Source organism: Lepisma saccharinum, chromosome 14 (genome assembly GCF_977018435.1).
Source record: "Lepisma saccharinum chromosome 14, izLepSacc3.1, whole genome shotgun sequence".
NCBI lineage: Eukaryota > Metazoa > Arthropoda > Insecta > Zygentoma > Lepismatidae > Lepisma > Lepisma saccharinum.
Window position 1 is genome coordinate 26333156 of NC_139242.1, and position 19746 is coordinate 26352901.

Consider the following 19746-nt stretch of genomic DNA (forward strand, 5'->3'; position numbering starts at 1 on the left):
TACCCCCCACCCCCTATACACGTTCATGGCGTGGTGCTATGCACAGGGGAGCACTTTACCTTTCTACCTTCATTACTCTTTGTACGTTATCCTTTTTTAAACGTAATAAACGCTGATCTGGGTTTCCAAGGAAACTACGTTTTTCCAAGTAAATAAATATTTGCAAATGTTTAATGTTTTTTGTTTGTAATTCTTCTAGTTTCTAGATGGGACGAGACTTTTCACGAGCCATCTTGTATTGTCTCGTGTCTCATCTCAAGTTACAATGAGACGAGACAGGCACTCAGTTTCATCTCGAATTTCAAAAAGCCTATCCCGTATCGTGTCTCATTTTGTGAGCAACACTATATATAGATCATGTATATATTTTAGTTATCGCAATTGCAAAGTTAATCCATCAGTGGCAGCCATGGCCTTGAGCAGGGCAGTTTTAAAATTCAGGATAAAATTATCAAGGTAGAGACAATAAAAATGTCATTTCTCACCACCATGAAAGGATTAAATGCGTCAAATTTCATCAAACTTTGAGATCATGTGTAGCATGGTCTGACTGAATTGACATGAAATGACCCATAAACCTTTCAAATTTACTCAGAAGGAACACAGATTTCTAAGCACATTTAAAACACGGATTTTAAAAGATGAAACAAATTTGAAGAAGAAAAATAATAAAACGAAGACGTGTGTTTTTTCAACATTGAATATTTTTGTTTCGAAATCATGGCTAGAAGTTATTTGGTACCTGTGTGTGGTTTTACTTTACATATGGATTCAAATATCTCCGAATATTACTACCCATCCATTAAGGGCATTAATTGTACTGGATTGTTCTTTCTATGTCTAAATAAAGACCTTCTAGTGAAGTGAAAATATCTGCCAAAAAATAAAGTACCAGCAGTCTTTCCTTCCCGCGGACGCTTTCGTATGAATCATCCAGCGCATTCTTCATGGTTCCATAGGCACGCACACAATCTACCAGCAGGGTGGAATGTGCAGATAATTCTTGGAATTAGGCTTCAATTCCATTAATGCCTTAATGCCTCAGAAATAGCCATTTGACGCTCATAGAAATTTGTACAAGATCATCACGAATAAATCGTAATATCTCTTTTTGTAAGTTACAATGGGAACAAAATAGTATCGAAAAATGTGTATATTATATTGGGGAAGGAAATAATTATTCTTGAAAACAAAAATAAATTAAATTTAATCCTATCTCCTCGTGTCTCAATCTGGGCTCGCCATAACCCTCAGGCTCCATCGCCCTCCACCACCCTCCACATGCTCTCACCCTCCACACAGCCTCACCCTCCAAGATTGCAGTCACCCTCACCCTCCACGATTGCAGTCACCCTCGCCTTCCACCACCCTCACCATCCGACATCGCAGTCACCCTCGCCCTCCACCACCCTCACCCACCGACATTGGAGTCACCCTTGTCCTCCACTGCCCTTACCCTCTGAGATCACAGTCACCCTCACCCTCCAAGATCACAGTCACCCTTGCGCTCCACCACCCTCTGAGATCACAGTTGTCCTCGCCCTCCACCGCCCTCACCTCCGAGATCGCTCTCACCCTCCACCGCCCTCACCCTCTGACATTGGAGTTGACCTTGCCCTCACCCTCCGAGATCGCTCTCACCCTTGCCCTCCACCGCCCTCACCATCCACTGCCCTCACCCTCTGAGATCGAAGCCCTCACCCTCCACTGCCCTCACCCTCACAAGTCTTTCGGAGTGTGAGGGTGAGGTCTGCCCTCACAAGGGTAGCCCTCCGGAGGGTGAACACCTGAACGTGACAGGTCTAAGATAGCCTCAGTGCCGACGCACCCAAAATTTTAAATTCAAATCAAATCAAATCTTGAACACACACAGAGACAGATATCATCCTTTGTTCTTTTTATGTTTTATTTATTTCCTAGTGAAGTATATTTGAAGTTAAAACTAATTGCATGTCTTCATTCTTGTAACAAAAAATTCTTGATGGGTGGGATATTTTAGTACAAGATTGTTGAGGGGAATCCCCCTGCCCCCCTCCTTCACCCCAGGATTTTGCACCTCATCTGAAAGCTCTCCAAAATTGGGTGAATCACTGGGATATGTGACAGCAAACATAGTTTTTTCTAAATGTGCTTTTTATATTTCAGGAATTGCATTTTGTGACAAATACTTATTTACTTTTTCTTTCCTCTCCTATAATCAAACTCTTTTCTGTACTTCAGACGGTGTCAGTAACAGTAGAACTTCGTCGTCCTGTTTACATGTGTGTAGCAGCACATGCAGTGGACTACAAGTACATTTTGACTTTAATGGTAAACAAGGTGAATTGGGAAGTACGTGAAGTAATGAGTCAGCATAGTCAATATGTGGATATTCTCCTCAGGGTGAGTTCATTATTTAAATAAGCTACACTTCTTGATGTGCTGTGCAAATCAGTTGACTAAGAGGGTTTTCATACAATCACAAATTAATGTATTTTAGTTTTGAGTTTTCATGTAAAACTAATCACAGTTCTAATTTAATAATTAAAACATGTGTTGTGCATTGTTTCTTCTTCTTTTATTTTTAAAACTCCATGAAAATATTTTCTTAAGCTGCATAGCATATTTTAACGTGAAAAATGTATCCAAAATGTCCAGGAGAAGGTTGCATTAATGCTCAGCTCGACCTTTGCCCAAGACCAGCAAAGCCTTTTTCAAAATTTCTGCTCTTTTTTAGAAATTGCTATGATATTCCAAAATCTGAAAAATTGTGTTTGCTTAGAATTCCTTCTAGAGCATTCATGTGGTTTGCTTTTGTCTAGATATTATCATGTGACTGCGGTAAGTCTATTAAACTATTGATAATATCTAGACAACATGAAGATTCATGTAAATGCTCTAGAACAATGTAATTTTTCAGATTTTGAATGGTAAAAGTGTTTTTTTCAAAAAGAGTAGAAATTTCAAAAAGGCTTCACTGGCATTGGTTAAAAGGTCAGTCGAGCTCTAATAAAGCCTTTTGGATTCTTCATGCCTGAAATGTAAGGAAACTGAATATGTTCTGCAAAAAACTGCAAGTGATATTATGTTAATAATTCCAAAAATATGAAGGAAAGTAAACCTAATGGTTAATAAATCTGAAGAGAGAAAATATTAACAAGTTTAGTTCTAGCTTTCCTGTTCATTGGAAGTACAGTCAGATATATTACTCTATGCATGCTATTCATAATTCTTTATAATCACACAGTATTGTTCAAAAGATTATCTCGGGCTATCGACCAGGTGAGTTGTGGAAAGGATTCCAAGCTTTCGAGAGCTAACATCACTCTCATCTTCTACCCTGAAGATGATAGCCGATATTACAGTCAGTAGCCCGAGATAATCTTTTCATTCATTATTCGTCGCCAGGAAAGCTTCAAGACTTAATCACACAGTAGTTTAGAAATTTACATTCTTTGTCTTTTATGTAGGAACTTCAAATATTTAGCATGAGAATGGAAGAAGTCAGTGGTCATGTGCCAATTCCACATGAAGTTCACAATATATTGTGGGAGCATGTGATATACCTTGTATCACAAACCTTTGTAGAAGGGTAATTATATCATTTTTCTGAAATTCATAATTATTGCTTAGAGTACATATAATTTGAAAAAAATGTATAGATAACATACTGTATTGTACTATTGTAATATTTAAAAAGGTGCAAAAATAATGTGCCAGATCTGTTGTAAGCTTTACATGCAGGTAAATTTTGCTATTTTACATGACATACACATGAATTCATGATGAATTGATGAATACGGTAAACGCAGTTTAAGTATTACCTGTGTGAAGCCTACATGAAATTTCGAGTTTCCGCTCCAGATGCTGTACCCTTAGTGAATGAAGGCAGAGAGAGCCTTCAAAATTAATCAGAAATAACTATCCAATTGTGCAATGTGGAAACTCAAAATTTCATGAATATCGGTTGAAGTTAGCTCACTCTCAGTTGCAAGCTACTTATATATATGATCAGAACAGTAAAATTATATAAAATTTTACCAATATGTTATATCAACTGATATCAATATAGTACCTATTAGGTTTGTCAAAATCCATGAGTGGGGGATGGAGGCATGCATTGTGATGAGAAGAAGGGAGGGTTAGGAATGGGGATGATGGAGCGGAGATGGCAGTTGGTTAGAAAAGTTACAGTTACTGAGTGGCCTTATTTGGATCAGGGGGGTGGGCCCTCTTCCATCTTTTCCATACTGATGTGTTGGTAGAGTGAAGTAAGGAGTAGATCATCACTACCTGGAAGCAGTCATTGAAAGGTATATTGTGATTGTTGGTATTGAAGTTTTGGTTTTGGGTAGAGGGAGAAGTTGTTGACCCTGAGATTGAGGGCTGATGGTGTTTCTCCCTGTAAAAGTCACCATAGATGTTGTAGGTAAGGCTATACATGATGTTTCAGGTGTGACAGGTTCTTTTGGAGTGGAGGGTTAATTTGCCAGTGGCAGCGTGGATTTGGAGGGTACATGAAGGGATGAAAATTGATCAGGTTTGGGTACGTTTGTGAGCAAGGGGGATCTAAGGATATGGCATGTAATTTAATCAACTAGAAATATAATGGAAGGATTCTTATTTGTTTGATTTTGTATACCATATTTCTCAAACCAAGTTTACACCATCAATGAGAGTGGATGATTGACAAAATCATACATTCAAATTGTACAGTGTCTCGCAGTTATGTAGATAACATTGAGTGTACTTGTTATGACAAATGACTTGTACTGTTTCAGATTTTCAAGTGCCAAGAAGTGTTCCAATGGTGGTCGAGGCTTAATGCAGTTAGACTTCACTCAATTTTTGTCAAAACTTGAGAAAATAATGGACCTTAGGCCGATTCCAAATAGAGAATATGTTGAAAATTATGTGAAAGCTTATTATTATCCAGAAGACACTTTGGAAAAGTGGCTGAAGGAACACCCGGTAAGTAGAATGGTTGCATACAATATATTACTAAAATCCAAACATTACAGAAGGGACATTCTAAGACGATTCATATTTGGGGCACTCTGGAATCTTTTGGCAATTGCAGGTAAATAAGGTTCTGGCTACTAAAACTGCAGTTTTATTTTTTATGCCTTTCCCTATTGTTGTATACCCAGGAATTTTGCAAAAGTTGTGGAAGACATATGATTTTCTCTTTCTGAACTGACACTCTTTTCAATTTCCACCGACGACACTGATGCTTGAAAATTGTAAGTTATTCAAATTATTATTATTATTATGTAAGTACTCCACTCTGCATAAGCTGCTTTTCAAATCATTATTTCTTTGGTAAATAATGTTTAGTGAAGCTTTGAACTTACTTCCCCAATCATTAGTATTATAAAGCACTTCCTAATACCCCTATAAAACTTGCGAAAATTCATTATTAAACATTCGAAACTGTTTGTTGTTATATATTCATAATTTCAAATGAGGTTTTCATCTAATCATGAAATTCATTTCTCCCAGTAATGCTGTTGTAAAAGTAATGAAAATTATGCATTTGGCATAATTCTCAGGATATTTATAATACTCAAAAGTGTCATGTGAAAATTTTGCAAATCTTGCTGGGCGTATTATCCCATGTTATCTGAATTACGCCACTGAAATATTGTGTAAAACCCAACTCCAGAAAAAATATCAGCCAGTGTCATTGATTAAATTCCAATCAATACCTTCCAGTTCTGACATCGCTGGTATCGGCCAACACCAATAACATCATTGTTGAAAAACACACAAAACAAACGGACAGCTTGAAATGAAAGTCCGAGCTTTCGACTCAATTCAACAGTCATCATGAGGGCTTGTCAAGAGACTGTGAAGAAGTTGCACTCGAGGTTCCAATGATGAGGTTCCAGGTTCTGATTGTACGACACATAAACAGAAAAATACATCCTCTTCAGTCATCAATCGGATCGGAACAACCTGGAACTTAACAACACTGCAAGACCACAATGACATTCTGGCAGACACAGCAAGTAGCATCATTGGAACCTCGAATGCATCTTCTTCGCAGTATCTCGACAAGCCCTGATGATGACTATTGAAATGGCATCGAAAGCTTGTCACGTATTGTGCTGTTTATTTGTTTTGTGTGGTTTTATAAACAAGAATGTTGCCGGCACGTGAGGTAAGAAGTTTTTTAATGTCATACCAATAACATCAGTTTGAGCTCAGCCGTAAAGTAAGATATTTGCCAATGCCCTAAGATTGGCTCGTATCCTGACATGCTGTTACCTTTTCGTTAACAGGAATACTCACCAAGACACCTCATAGCTTTGGTGAACTGCACTTGTCAAAACAACAAGAAGACAAGACAAAGACTTATTACTTTCATAGAAGAAATGGATAAAGCAGGAAGATAGTAGAGAGTGACGATTGATGTATAGCTGTGATGAAGTCTTAATGCCACCGTGTGGCCTCTTCATGATGACTGGTACGAATTGCATTGTTAATAACATTCCAGTGCTCACATAGTTGATATGAAATGTAAATGTTCATTCAAGATGGAAACAAGGCCAACAAATTTTATCTTCATCCGTATGTGTAAATGTAAGACGAAATCTTAAAATGTACATCCTTGAAGGATGATTTTCTAAATAGAGTAAATATTAGCTTCACTGATTAACACTTGTTTAATTAGTAACGAAGTGATACTTCATTGTAGTATATGTGAGAATTGTACTTTCATTTTAAAGCTTCAGTTTAAGCTGCATCAGTGATTGAAGTAGTAGTAATGTAAGCTCTGTTACTCTTTGTTAATACTGTAAAAATATTATTTTTGTATTACTGTAGTTTTTCAGTATGTAAATTCAAACAAATATTTGACACAGATTTTTACTATGTAACAGCACTTTACATGTTGCAGAGTCTAACATTTGTGAATGAATCTAGGAAAAATTATGCAATTGTGACAAAGAATCATACTTATGAGTATTTGCTATTTTTTATTTCACATTGTGTGTAAAATATTTCTTGGAACATGATATTTATGTCATTGCAAAAAATGAAAGAAACTCCGGAAAGCCACATTGTACCAGTTAGTATGAAATTTTAATGTGCACCTTATTATTTATAAGAAACATCCTCACATGAATAAATGCTATCCAGTTTGTTTTTAGTGTTAAATAGTTGAACAAAAGTGTTACACCAATATCAACTTGTAACTTGCAAATGTCTTGGTTTGACGTGAAGGAGTGAAACAGGCAGAGTTGGCTCCATCAGTTCTATTAAATAATCATAAGTAAATGATATCATTGCGGAGCAATCGAAGTATCCATCATGTGGTCACTTCTATGCTTGCTCACCAACACACACACACAATGGATTCCAAGGTTTTATGGTTGAAACCTACATGTGGCATCTTCTCCCTACGATCTAGTGAGGAATTATTGCATTATTAAACAATAGTGAAATAATAAATTTAGCATGACATTAATTTTCTGTAAGGTGTACAGATCATAAACATCCTTTATATTTTCCTAAATTTAAATAGTTATTGATTGATAGCATCATAATATGTGTGTTGCAGTGATTTATCTACACCCGAACACCCCCTACAATTTTTCAAAAGGCCCTATTTTTAGAAACTTTGGCTTTAAATTTACCCTTACGCCATCCTAACTATGAACTTACAACCCAAGTCATGGATGTCCACAGAATTTTACCCAGGAAGGGATAAGCAATGTATTTTATCCACGGGTGATGGGGGCAAACAAGGCACATATTCTCCTGTAATAGTGATGTCCCCCCTCATAAAATCATTGCTTCAGTTATGTTCCTGCAATTCCCTTTCAATACATATAACTATGGCTGAAATGAAATTGTGTGTGAAGTATATAATTTTTGATTGACTTTCATTGCCCCCCCCCCATCCCCCTTCTAGACATCCATGCCCCAGATGGAAAATTCTGGATAAAGCCCCTGTAGTGTTGTGTTGTTCCTAAAATTCTCTCATTGTTAAGTTTCCCACGTGTGCAATAAATCAAGTATAGTATAGTAATTCCAAAATTATTACTAATTTTTGCGAGCAAGATAGAATCCATTTCAGTCCACAACAGAAATAAACAGCATGATGAAAAACACATTAAAACCAGTGCCTTAAGTGGAAAATGTTAGCTGAAAGGATGTTTGGTTGAGCGTTGGAGTTAGCCTTGGAAATGCTCCTATGATTGAACATGGTGACAGTGAAACAGCTGGGGGGATACCAATCCTCTGCACTTCAACCATAGATTGAAACTATGTCACTGCTTTTTGTGTCAGCTTTGTTGGATTTTCTGCTTCTTGCCTTCCATCTCTCAACCAACCTTGATGATGGCTTCAAGATGGAGTCGAAAACTTGGACATGTTTTTAACACATTCGGGTCTGGCCTCATAATACAGCATTTTTACCTCTGGTCTGCGGTTTTTGGTTGTTTTTCAAAAAATGATAGAAAAAAATATTTTTAATTTGTTTTTATTTACCACACATTTCTTAAATCTACAAAACTTACTCTTTTCAATGAACAAAAATTTGTTAAATTTTCTTTTCATTTTCAGACATTTTTGAATATTTTTTCAGCAATGTTTTGTGAAAAAAAAGTACATTGTAACAAATGTTAATATAGAGATATTTTAAGTTCGTAATCTGGAAATTTCAATAATTAACAATGCAAAAACTACATAAACTATCAATACATCTTTTGAATCTTGCATAAGAATACTTCTTATGTGCACATAACAAAAAATAATTACAAATTACAGGTAATTAGCTTTTGTATAAAAAAGTTCGAAACATTCAGGAACACAGAGAGCAACGTCACAGCTGGGGCAATAAAATGTTGTGTCTTTTCTTGCCCACTTGCCAGTTTCTTTTTTGTGCCTGTCTCCACAAACTTTACATGACCTACAGGGCCTTGACTTTTTCTCTGTAAAGGGGGAGGGGGGGGGATTTTCCTTGGAAAATGGTGGCCTATTAGCCTATCTGCTGTACTTGACATTGATGTTTGACCTTGAATATCTTTGCCTGCTTTGATCAGTAGTGCTTCTCCTACTTTAATGATGAACTCTTCCATAGACATATTATGATTTTCCCTGTTTACTTTCTTCTAAATTACATACGCATTCACCACTGATCTAATGAACAAACGGAAAAACATCTTTTTCCACCATTTCAATGATTTTCATTTGAAAGGATAGTAGCTCACAAGTTGATCATTCCGATCAACTCCAGTCTTATTCTGATTATAATCCAATACAGCATCTGGCTTTATTTTCTGCTCTCGACCTCCCTTACATTTTGCCGACACTTCTGAAACAGTAGCTCCATGTTTTGTGCTAAGTATCAATACATCACGAGTGTCCCTCCATTGGCAGAACATGAGTTCATTACTGTGATAGAAAGTCATTTCTCCCTTTTTTAGCTTGATTTCCTTCAGTTTTTTGGGCAAATGTTTTCTGTTTCCTTGTATTGTTCCCACAGCAAGAGTCTCCTTTTTCCAAAGATATGAATGCACTAATGAACTTGAATAATACCTATCCATGTATACTGTGTGACCCTTGCCATAGTAAGGAGCAAGAAGGCAGTCAAAGAGTGCAATTATTGAATTATCCAAGTCTCCTTTGCCCGTGTAAGTTTCGACCCCCAATACGTAACCAGAGTGAGACTCAGTCAGAATATACAGGGTGACTCAATAAGTCACTTAACACCCCCAGTACAAGGCCACTGTGGCATGGAACGTGAAAATGGTGATGACCAATCGTTGCCTGGCCAAGGGGGGAACCACATTGACGTGACCCGCATGGTCGGCAGCCATCTTGAATTCAACTTCAGAATTTTAAATGGGAAGGGGGTGATATGATATATCAAATCAGGCTAGAATTTCACGAGAAATGCAATGGTGAAGGTTTTTTTCAACGTATCTTTAACCAGTAAAAAGTTATGACTGAATTCTTGTACCAATTTGCTCCTTTTCGAGGTGTTACAAAAATGCCTAAAAATTTGTCTAGCGCATCGGTAATGCATCAAGATTGAAGTGATGTCTAGGGACAGAAGTTCGCATGCCATTGCACACGATTTTAATCGGATACATCCACAAAGAGCTGCGCATTATGAATGGTTGTCGAGAACAATTTACAGTGTGATGCTTCCATTGAATTAAAAGTCCTTCACAGTGACAAGGCTAATGTTTATGTTCATAAGGAAGTTCATAAACAGAATATGCGACCCTTGTCATCTGATAACTAGCTTTGGACAGAAACTGCTTCACAACATTCACATAGTGTTCTGGTGTTCCTCCCTATTGAAAAAAAACTCTGTAAAAAGTACCTTCTTCCATAAGCAAGGATCAAAAAAACAGTTTATTTAACAAATCCAACTATCCCTAAGCATTGAAGGTTCCGTTGATGGAAAATTGACTAAACAAACGTGTTCCACACAGCATGCCACACCATTAACTTACCAGCACTAACCACTAATATGCGACCCTTGTCATCTAATAACTAACTTTGAACAGAAACTGCTTCACAACATTCCCATAGTGTTCTGGTGTTCCTCCCTATTGAAAAAAAACTCTGTAAAAAGTACCTTCTTCCATAAGCAAGGATGAAAAAACCTGTTTATTTAACAAATCCAAGTAGCCCTAAGCATTTAAGGTTCTGTTGATGGAAAATTTACTAACCAATCGTGTTCCACACAGCATGCCACACCATTGACTTACCAGCACTAACCATTCAGCTTTTATCTGTCGAAAATTAGTTATCAGATAAAAAAAACATCAAATATTCTGTTTATGAACTTCCTTATGAACATAAGCCTTGTCACTGTGAAGGACTTTTCATTTAATGGAAGCATCACACTGTAATTGTTCGTGACAACCATTCATAATGCACAGCTCTTCATGGATGTATACGATTAAAATCTTGTACAATGGCATGCGAACTTCTCTCCCTAGACGTCACTTTGATCTCGATGCAATACCGATGTGCTAAACAAATTTTAAGGCATTTTTGTAACACCTCGAAAAGGAGCAAATTGGTAAAATAATTCAGTCATAACTTTTTACTGGTTAAAGATACGTTGAAAAAACCTTCACCATTGCATTTCTCGTGAAATTCTATCCTGATTTGATATATCATATCACCCCCTTCCCATTTAAAATTCTGAAGTTGAATTCAAGATGGCGGACATCAAGATGGCTGCCGACCATGCAGGTGATGTCAGAGTGGTTTCCCCTTGGCCAGGCAACGATTGGATCGCCATTTTCACGTTCCATGTCGCAGTGGCCTTGTACTGGGGGTGTTAAGTGACTTATTGAGCCATAACTTTGTGGTATTGTTAACTCTGCAACAATTAAAGTTAGTTGAAAACAAATGTCACAATTGTTTTCCTGGTGAAATTCTAGCCCATTTTGATAAGTCGCACGACAACCTTCCCATTTAAATTTCTGAAGTTGATTTCAAGATGGCGGACATCAAGATGGCTGCCGACCATGCGGCCAGGTCCAGGTTAAGTTCGTGTGTAGGAACCGGTGACCAACAGTGCATAGTAATTAGCCGTATTGAATAAAAAAAACATATATACTTTCAAATTACCACCTCTTTACCTGTAGCCGGGAAGCGGCTAGCTGCATACCTGAAAATCACGGGTAGTGACATGCGTACGAAATGATATAGCCCAAAAATTAACATGAAAATAAAAAGTATATTCTATTCATAACAAAACAAGAATCAATTTACTACATCTCCCCCTCTTTCACACACTGACATTCATTCACACATTCAGTTCTCACGGGGTCATCGACACAAAGAATGATACATGACATGTACAGGTTTTATGACGATAAGCCCTAATGATTGCATTCATATTTAAATTTACCTTAATTTTTGTCTAACCAGGTCATTTGTGATTTTGCTCCAGTGCTACTCAAATCCTAGCCAGCCCTTACTTAAGTTCACCCTTTTTTTAAAAAGAAACTAGGTCGGCACGGTGACCATACATTACGTGTCCGGCATAAACAAAGGCGTCTCAACTGCAATTACATTCACGTGGGCGGTCGTTTTCCTTTTTACAAGACCTCACGTGGTTCCAAACATAACAAATAACCTCCGTTGAGTGACGCAAACATATACTCTCTAGCAGGCGGGACTTAAACACTTCGCCGCGACGAGCAATTCATATTACCAGGCAAATGCTTTAACAAATAATCACATATGCGACCTGACGTAGCTAGCAGCGACACAGCACTGACACATAAAAATGAACAAACCTCAAGTAGATTAAACAACTAAGTGGGCGGCGCTTTACTCTAATAGTAAGCACTTTAAACAAATACAAAGGAGCACAAACAACAATGAATTTAAGGTCATTAAAAAAAATATCACAAGGAATAAGAAAAATTGACCTGAGACGAATAAATTACAGATGACAAGCGCGACGGGAGTTTTGATATGAAGTTTCGAGTTGTGTGGGCATTTTCAAAATGTTGACGAATTTCAAGGGTGTTCTCTAAATCAATCGGGCCATCACGTGCTGACAATCACACAGATGAATACATTACCATCTCTCAGCTTCCAAGGTGCATCCTGGCGTCTTTATGGGCGATTGAAAACACATAGTATTCACACGAAAGATTTCCTTGGTCGCGACGATGAAGATGCGAAGGGCGTTCATACGTCAGGTTCCTCGGCTTCTCTTCCTCTCGGAGTCAGTGAACATCTCCGTGGGCTGGTAGGCGTCGTCGGCATGTCGGGGCATCGACAGGGCGGCGTTCAACATCTCTCTCTCTGTGGTGGCTGGTAGGCGTCGTCGGGGCATCGACAGGGTGGCGTTCAACATCTCTCTCTCTGTGGCGGCTGGTAGGCGTCGTCGGCGTAGCTCGTCGTTTCTTGGCATGTTGTAGGCATGGCTCGTCGTTTCTTTTGACATCGGGCGAATCGAGGGTAACGCCCTCATCTCTCTTCTTCCTCTAGCCCACCATAATTTCCGGTGTTCCTCGTTTCACAAAAACTATAAACGGCGTAAGGTAATCACGGAAACACTGTGTCGCTTCAACTTCGCCCAGAGGTTGATCACACACTGGTGTTCGCAAAACACAACAAAGTCCGCTGTATACGAAGAGGTAGCACGAAGGCGCTGTCGCTACAAGAATCGCGGCAAAACTGTATACGGAGAGGTAGCACGGAGGTGCTCTTGCTACAAGGATCGCGGTAAGACTGTGTATCGAAAAACCATGTCCTTTGTTTTATTTGGATTTTGAAAAAGGACGCTAGGCGCTCGTTGAAGTGATGCTTCCGGAGAGGTCATTCCACTTCACTCTATTGTCTCCCAACTTGGACGGGCCGTGCTCGAAGTTCGGTATGTGCGGATTAAGCTTCCGCCTGGCCGTCGCCCATAGCTCAATTGCAACCGGTGTCCACAAACTGATCAATTACAACCGATTTGATCTGGCGTCCGTAATTGTTGCTTGATTGCGACGAAACTCCACACATCCGTCCTTGCACACATGCTGCTGCGCTGGTATAAGTTTCACATGAATCAGACTGCTGGAAACCGAGATATTTAAATGTTTGACATTACGGTCGAATTTCCTAAGGTTTAGACGCATAACGTGACCCTTCAGGTAATCACCCTTAAGACACGCGAACGTCTCGTTCCTCCCGTCGGCTTGGCAAAAATCAAATATGTATTCTTACAAATTAAAACACTCAACACTTTGAATCAACACATCTTTTTACCGCTACAGACATGAATAATAATAATAATAATAATAATGACTGTAAATCTGACTGTCACAACTTCGCCCCCCTTCTTCTTCCAAGGATTTCGTAAGCGTAAAAAATTCGCTCTACACAGGGACAGAAATTTTTTGGTTACAAATCCTTGAACACTCTGTATATAAAAATTGGCAAACAAATACATGAACACCCTGTATACAAAATTTACTCTCCGAACTGCACGGACACTGCGACCTTCCAGATACATAACACCCTGAATATAAACATAATATGGAGAGTATATATACAAAACCAGTACAAGATGTGAGCATTTACGTGTCAGCTTGCATTCTTACGTCGCTCTCTCTCTCGTACCTGGGCGAACCGTGTCTCGAATTTGGCCTGTTCATGTCTCTCGCTGGGCTCCATGGCATTCTCGCTCCACGGCGTCCTGCATCTCCTCGATCTGACTCCGGGCTGACCGATCTGCTATGTGCGTTTTGCTGATAAAATCCATCCCGGACTTGGCCGTTTTGAAAAAAGCCGTCGTTTCTCCTTGGCGACGCATGAGTTGGGCCCCCTCGCCGTCTCCTGCCCCTGAACGGGCGTCTCCGTCGCGGCGAAGGTGGATCTTGCAGCTGGCGGTTCCTTTCAGCCCCTGGAGCGTAGTGCAGTCCTCTCCATCCCTGCTGGACTAGATGAACGCGCGGGTGTTTATTCCGGTGCGACGAATCATCTTCCGGTCGCCGCAGCTTGCTAAACTTCTCACCTCTGGTTTATTGCCTCTCCTCCTCGCACTGAAACAGGTTTTCCAGTGTGAGGGACATTGCATCGGTGTCAAACACGCATGCTCCATTGAGGTGACAACGAATTTCGTGTGGAAAATGGTACACCAGAGCGGCTATTATCTCTGCCGTAGTCATCTGGGGTTGCAGAGACTTGAACTCATTGTACCGTTTCCAAAAGTACTGGGCATACGTGAGTCCTCCGCTCCTGTCGTATCGTTCGTTTCGCACCTGCATCAGCATCCTCTCGACCTGCAGGGGACGTTGGAAATAAGTGAGAAACGCTTCTTTGAACTCCTCATATGAATTGAAGTTCCCCTCGTTCCTATCCATCCAGTTCTTAGCCCGGTCCTGCATTAAACCTTTCAGAATCAGAAGCCTATCCTCGTCCGTCAGACCTAACTCTCGGGTGGTAGAATTAAATTCCTCGAGGTACGTGGAGGGAAGAATTCTGTCAGCACCCGAAAATTTTTTGAAGTGCTTCCGGTACTCATGCGGAAACAGAGCCCTCCTGGCAGCCGGTGGTTCAAACTGTAAGTCTTCGTCCCTCTGCTCGCGGCGCGGACTCAACCGTGGTGACGCAGTGTTTTCTCTTCGAAGGGGGCGGGGTGTTTCTGGAGCACGCTGGTCGCTTTCCCCGTTCGAGCAAGTGGCGATGTCGGCTGCCGGTGGTGACGTCACTCGGCGCTCCCGCGACGGTTGTGAAGTGCCGCTGCTAGTTATGCTCAGTTTACGCACTTTCATCTCGAGGTCCACAATCCGTTCGGAATTTCCTTCGGCTCGAACTGAAATTTCCCTCACTTGTCGCCCCAGGGTGTCTATGCCACGGTCACATGTCGCTTCCAGCTGCACGCATTGTCGGGCCATCTGCTGCATACCTTCCTCTTGGTCGCGCACGCTCTGAGACAGTGTTGCCATCTGGTTTTCTTGCCGCTCGATCCGAACGTTGGTTTCGGCGATCTTGGCTTCGACTCGGGATTCGCATTCCTGTACCCGCGTGACGAGTTCCTGCGTAATCACCTCACCGGAAGTAAGTATGGTCTCCTGGAGGCGGTCTTTCGTCACTTGCATCTGGGTGCTGATGACCTCTATCTAGGCTTCCAGTGAGGCTTCAATTCCGCTTCGCGTGGCTTCCATCTTAGCTTCGATTCCGCTTCGCGTGGCCTCCATCTTGGCTTCCATCCGCAGTAGCATCTTGATGATCTGTTGGGAGTTGGTACCACTGAGGCTAGCTGCTTCGTTGACCCGTTCTGCTTCTCCCAGGGATACCTGTTGCACGCTGGTCTCATTGGCTTGCCCCCCGCTGTTCGGTAGACTGGTTTCGTCACGTGGACCTAACGGGACACGCACCGGGAACAAACCTGCCTAGCTGTGCCGACGTTTTCACTTTCTGGGAACTCCTCGCTGCAGACATCGCAAATCACCCTTACGTCACTCATGTTTAAGTTCTCGATGCGGCGGTTGCGCAATTTCATGAAAGCAAATATTCAACCCTCGGTCGATTCTCAATGCTCGCTGACAAGCGTAAACGTGAGCGCTCACAATATATATAAAAATATATATATATTTAAACAATTCACAACGAAAAAAGAAAAGGGCGGTCGATTCCCCCTTTGCCAGAACTCAACTTAACACCTAATGCCATATGCCAAACAAAAAAATAATTAAAATGCCTAACGCCTTAAGTAGCTGCTCTACTACCTTAACAAAATAAACGCCTAATATCTCAATTACCACGTCACGTCAAAAATAAAACAATAAAATCTCACAATGAAACACAGTTACATGACACCAAAATACGCCTGATGTAGCCCTTACAAAAACGACATATACCTCTGCACTTAGGGTGCTTTCGATTTAAAATATACCGGTCCCTGTGTTCGCGGTGCCAAAAATGTGAAACGCCCTCCCTTGCCCGGGAAAACAAATGCTACCACTACCTAGATAGAGGCGGCAAAATCTCCCTCGGACAAGCGAAATAGCGTTACGGTCCAGGTTAAGTTCGTGTGTAGGAACCGGTGACCAACAGTGCATAGTAATTAGCCGTATCGAATAAAAAATAAAACATATATACTTTCAAATTACCACCTCTTTACCTGTAGCCGGGAAGCGGCTAGCTGCATACCTGAAAATCACGGGTAGTGACATGCGTACGAAATGATATAGCCCAAAAATTAACATGAAAATAAAAAGTATATTCTATTCATAACAAAACAAGAATTTACTACATCTCCCCCTCTTTCACGCTCTCACATTCATTCACACATTCAGTTCTCACGGGGTCATCGACACAAAGAGTGATACATGACATGTACAGGTTTTATGACGATAAGCCCTAATGATTGCATTCATATTTAAATTTACCTTAATTTTTGTCTAACCAGGTCATTTGTGATTTTGCTCCAGTGCTACTCAAATCCTAGCCAGCCCTTACTTAAGTTCACCCTTTTTTTAAAAAGAAACTAGGTCGGCGCGGTGACCATACATTACGTGTCCGGCATAAACAAAGGCATCTCAACTGCAATTACTTTCACGTGGGCGGACGTTTTCCTTTTTACAAGACCTCACGTGGTTCCAAACATAACAAATAACCTCCGTTGAGTGACGCAAACATATACTCTCTAGCAGGCGGGACTTAAACACTTCGCCGCGACGAGCAATTCATATTACCAGGCAAATGCTTTAACAAATAATCACATATGCGACCTGACGTAGCTAGCAGCGACACAGCACTGACACATAAAAATGAACAAACCTCAAGTAGATTAAACAACTAAGTGGGCGGCGCTTTACTCTAATAGTAAGCACTTTAAACAAATACAAAGGAGCACAAACAACAATGAATTTAAGGTCATTAAAAAAAAATATCACAAGGAATACGAAAAATTGACCTGAGACGAATAAATTACAGATGACAAGCGCGACGGGAGTTTTGATATGAAGTTTCGAGTTGTGTGGGCATTTTCAAAATGTTGACGAATTTCAAGGGTGTTCTCTAAATCAATAGGGCCATCACGTGCTGACAATCACACAGATGAATACATTACCATCTCTCAGCTTCCAAGGTGCATCCTGGCGTCTTTATGGGCGATTGAAAACACATAGTATTCACACGAAAGATTTCCTTGGTCGCGACGATGAAGATGCGAAGGGTGTTCATACGTCAGGTTCCTCGGCTTCTCTTCCTCTTGGGGTCAGTGAACATCTCCGTGGGCTGGTAGGCGTCGTCGGCGCGTCGACAGGGCGGCGTTCAACATCTCTCTCTCTGTGGCGGCTTGTAGGCATCGTCGGCGTAGCTCGTCGTTTCTTGGCATGCTCTAGGCATGGCTCCTCGTTTCTTCTGACATCGGGCGTATCGAGGGTAACGCCCTCATCTCTCTTCTTCCTCTAGCCCGCCATAATTTCCGGTGTTCCTCGTTTCACAAAAACTATAAACGGCGTAAGGTAATCACGGAAACACGGTGTCGCTTCAACTTCGCCCAGAGGTTGATCACACACTGGTGTTCGCAAAACACAACAAAGTCCACTGTATACGAAGAGGTAGCACGAAGGCGCTGTCGCTACAAGAATCACGGCAAAACTGTATACGGAGAGGTAGCACGGAGGTGCTCTTGCTACAAGGATCGCGGTAAGACTGTGTATCGAAAAACCATGTCCTTTGTTTTATTTGGATTTTGAAAAAGGATGCTAGGCGCTCGTTGAAGTGACGCTTCCGGAGAGGTCATTCCACTTCGCTCTATTGTCTCCCAACTTGGACGGGCCGTGCTCGAAGTTCGGTATGTGCGGATTAAGCTTCCGCCTGGCCGTCGCCCATAGCTCAATTGCAACCGGTGTCCACAAACTGATCAATTACAACCGATTTGATCTGGCATCTGTAATTGTTGCTTGATTGCGACGAAACTCCACACATCCGTCCTTGCACACATGCTGCTGCGCTGGTATAAGTTTCACATGAATCTGACCACTGGAAACCGAGATATTTAAATGTTTGACATTACGGTCGAATTTCCTAAGGTTTAGACGCATAACGTGACCCTTCAGGTAATCACCCTTAAGACACGCGAACGTCTCGTTCCTCCCGTCGGCTTGGCAAAAATCAAATATGTATTCTTACAAATTAAAACACTCAACACTTTGAATCAACACATCTTTTTACCGCTACAGACATGAATAATAATAATAATAATAATAATAATAATAATGACGGTAAATCTGACTGTCACAAGGCAAGATAAATAGACCCAAAAAGAATTACCTCTTCTCACTTCATTCATAAAATACTAGAGTTTGCAACACTGTTTATATTGTCAACAATTAATTATTACGAATATAACCTACCTTTCAAATCTTCAAATTCATCTGCATCATCAAAATCCTCGCTAACTTCAAACTCTGAGGCGGAATCCTCATGCAGAATTTCCGCTATGTGGTCTGGATCTAACGACCCCATTCTAAACAATGCAACATACATCAACCCGACAACAAACAGTCACAGGTGTGAGACAAAAATAGCACATGAGTCACCTATAAGTTGGAATTTCAACAAAGAGGCTTGAATAAACATGCACATGAGACGAAGTACGAATATAGCCTGTAGTTCAATTGGCTATGCCCGTCGTAAGACCCCAATGTGTTAATGTTATTTTTTATCATGCTATTTATTTGTGTTGTTTACCAGCACGTAGTGTAAGGAGTTTTATATTGTCAAACAGGATGAAATTTATTACATATTAATTAAAAACCTGGACAATTATTATTTCCAAAACTTTCTCTCTATCTTTATATTTCTTTTAAAAAAAATTACACCAGTTTCCGAGTTTCATAGTAGAATTTAATGAAAACATTCATTTATTTGTAGTTTCCTTGTAGAATTATAGAACCTGCCTCATAAAACGTACTAGATTATAGAATGTATTCAGAGTTGTTAAATGTTCTGTTACAATATGGTATTACTGTTATTACATTTCCCCGCATCAGTGGAAAATTAAACATGATACACACCATGAGACATTTCGAATAACAGAACCTTATTTTGGCATAAACATTATGAAGTTGTAGATGTTCAAAATTGGTCTATATTGTAAGCTGTATGAATATAGCATTTTTCCCTGTTATTCTTTTGTAGTAAAGTTGAATTTTACCACATGTTGCAATGAGTTTCTCGTGTGTTTATGAATAACATACACTCATTTCTAGATTTTTGACACATTGTAACTATTTGAGGTTTAAAGTGAAATTTCAGGTTGTTTATGACAAA

General features: G+C 40.2%; 1 protein-coding gene across 1 annotated transcript in view; it reads left to right on the forward strand.

The window, feature by feature from the left end:
- Vps50 (vacuolar protein sorting 50) overlaps positions 1-7878 on the forward strand; it is a 44597-nt gene extending 36719 nt beyond the window's left edge. Inside the window, exons 15-18 of the mRNA XM_083135284.1 lie at positions 2221-2382; positions 3450-3571; positions 4761-4950; positions 6264-7878. Coding sequence (XP_082991410.1) covers positions 2221-2382; positions 3450-3571; positions 4761-4950; positions 6264-6377 — 588 coding nt within the window. The 3' untranslated portion in view covers positions 6378-7878. The remainder of the gene's footprint in view (positions 1-2220; positions 2383-3449; positions 3572-4760; positions 4951-6263) is intronic.
- Positions 7879-19746: the final 11868 nt, after the last annotated feature.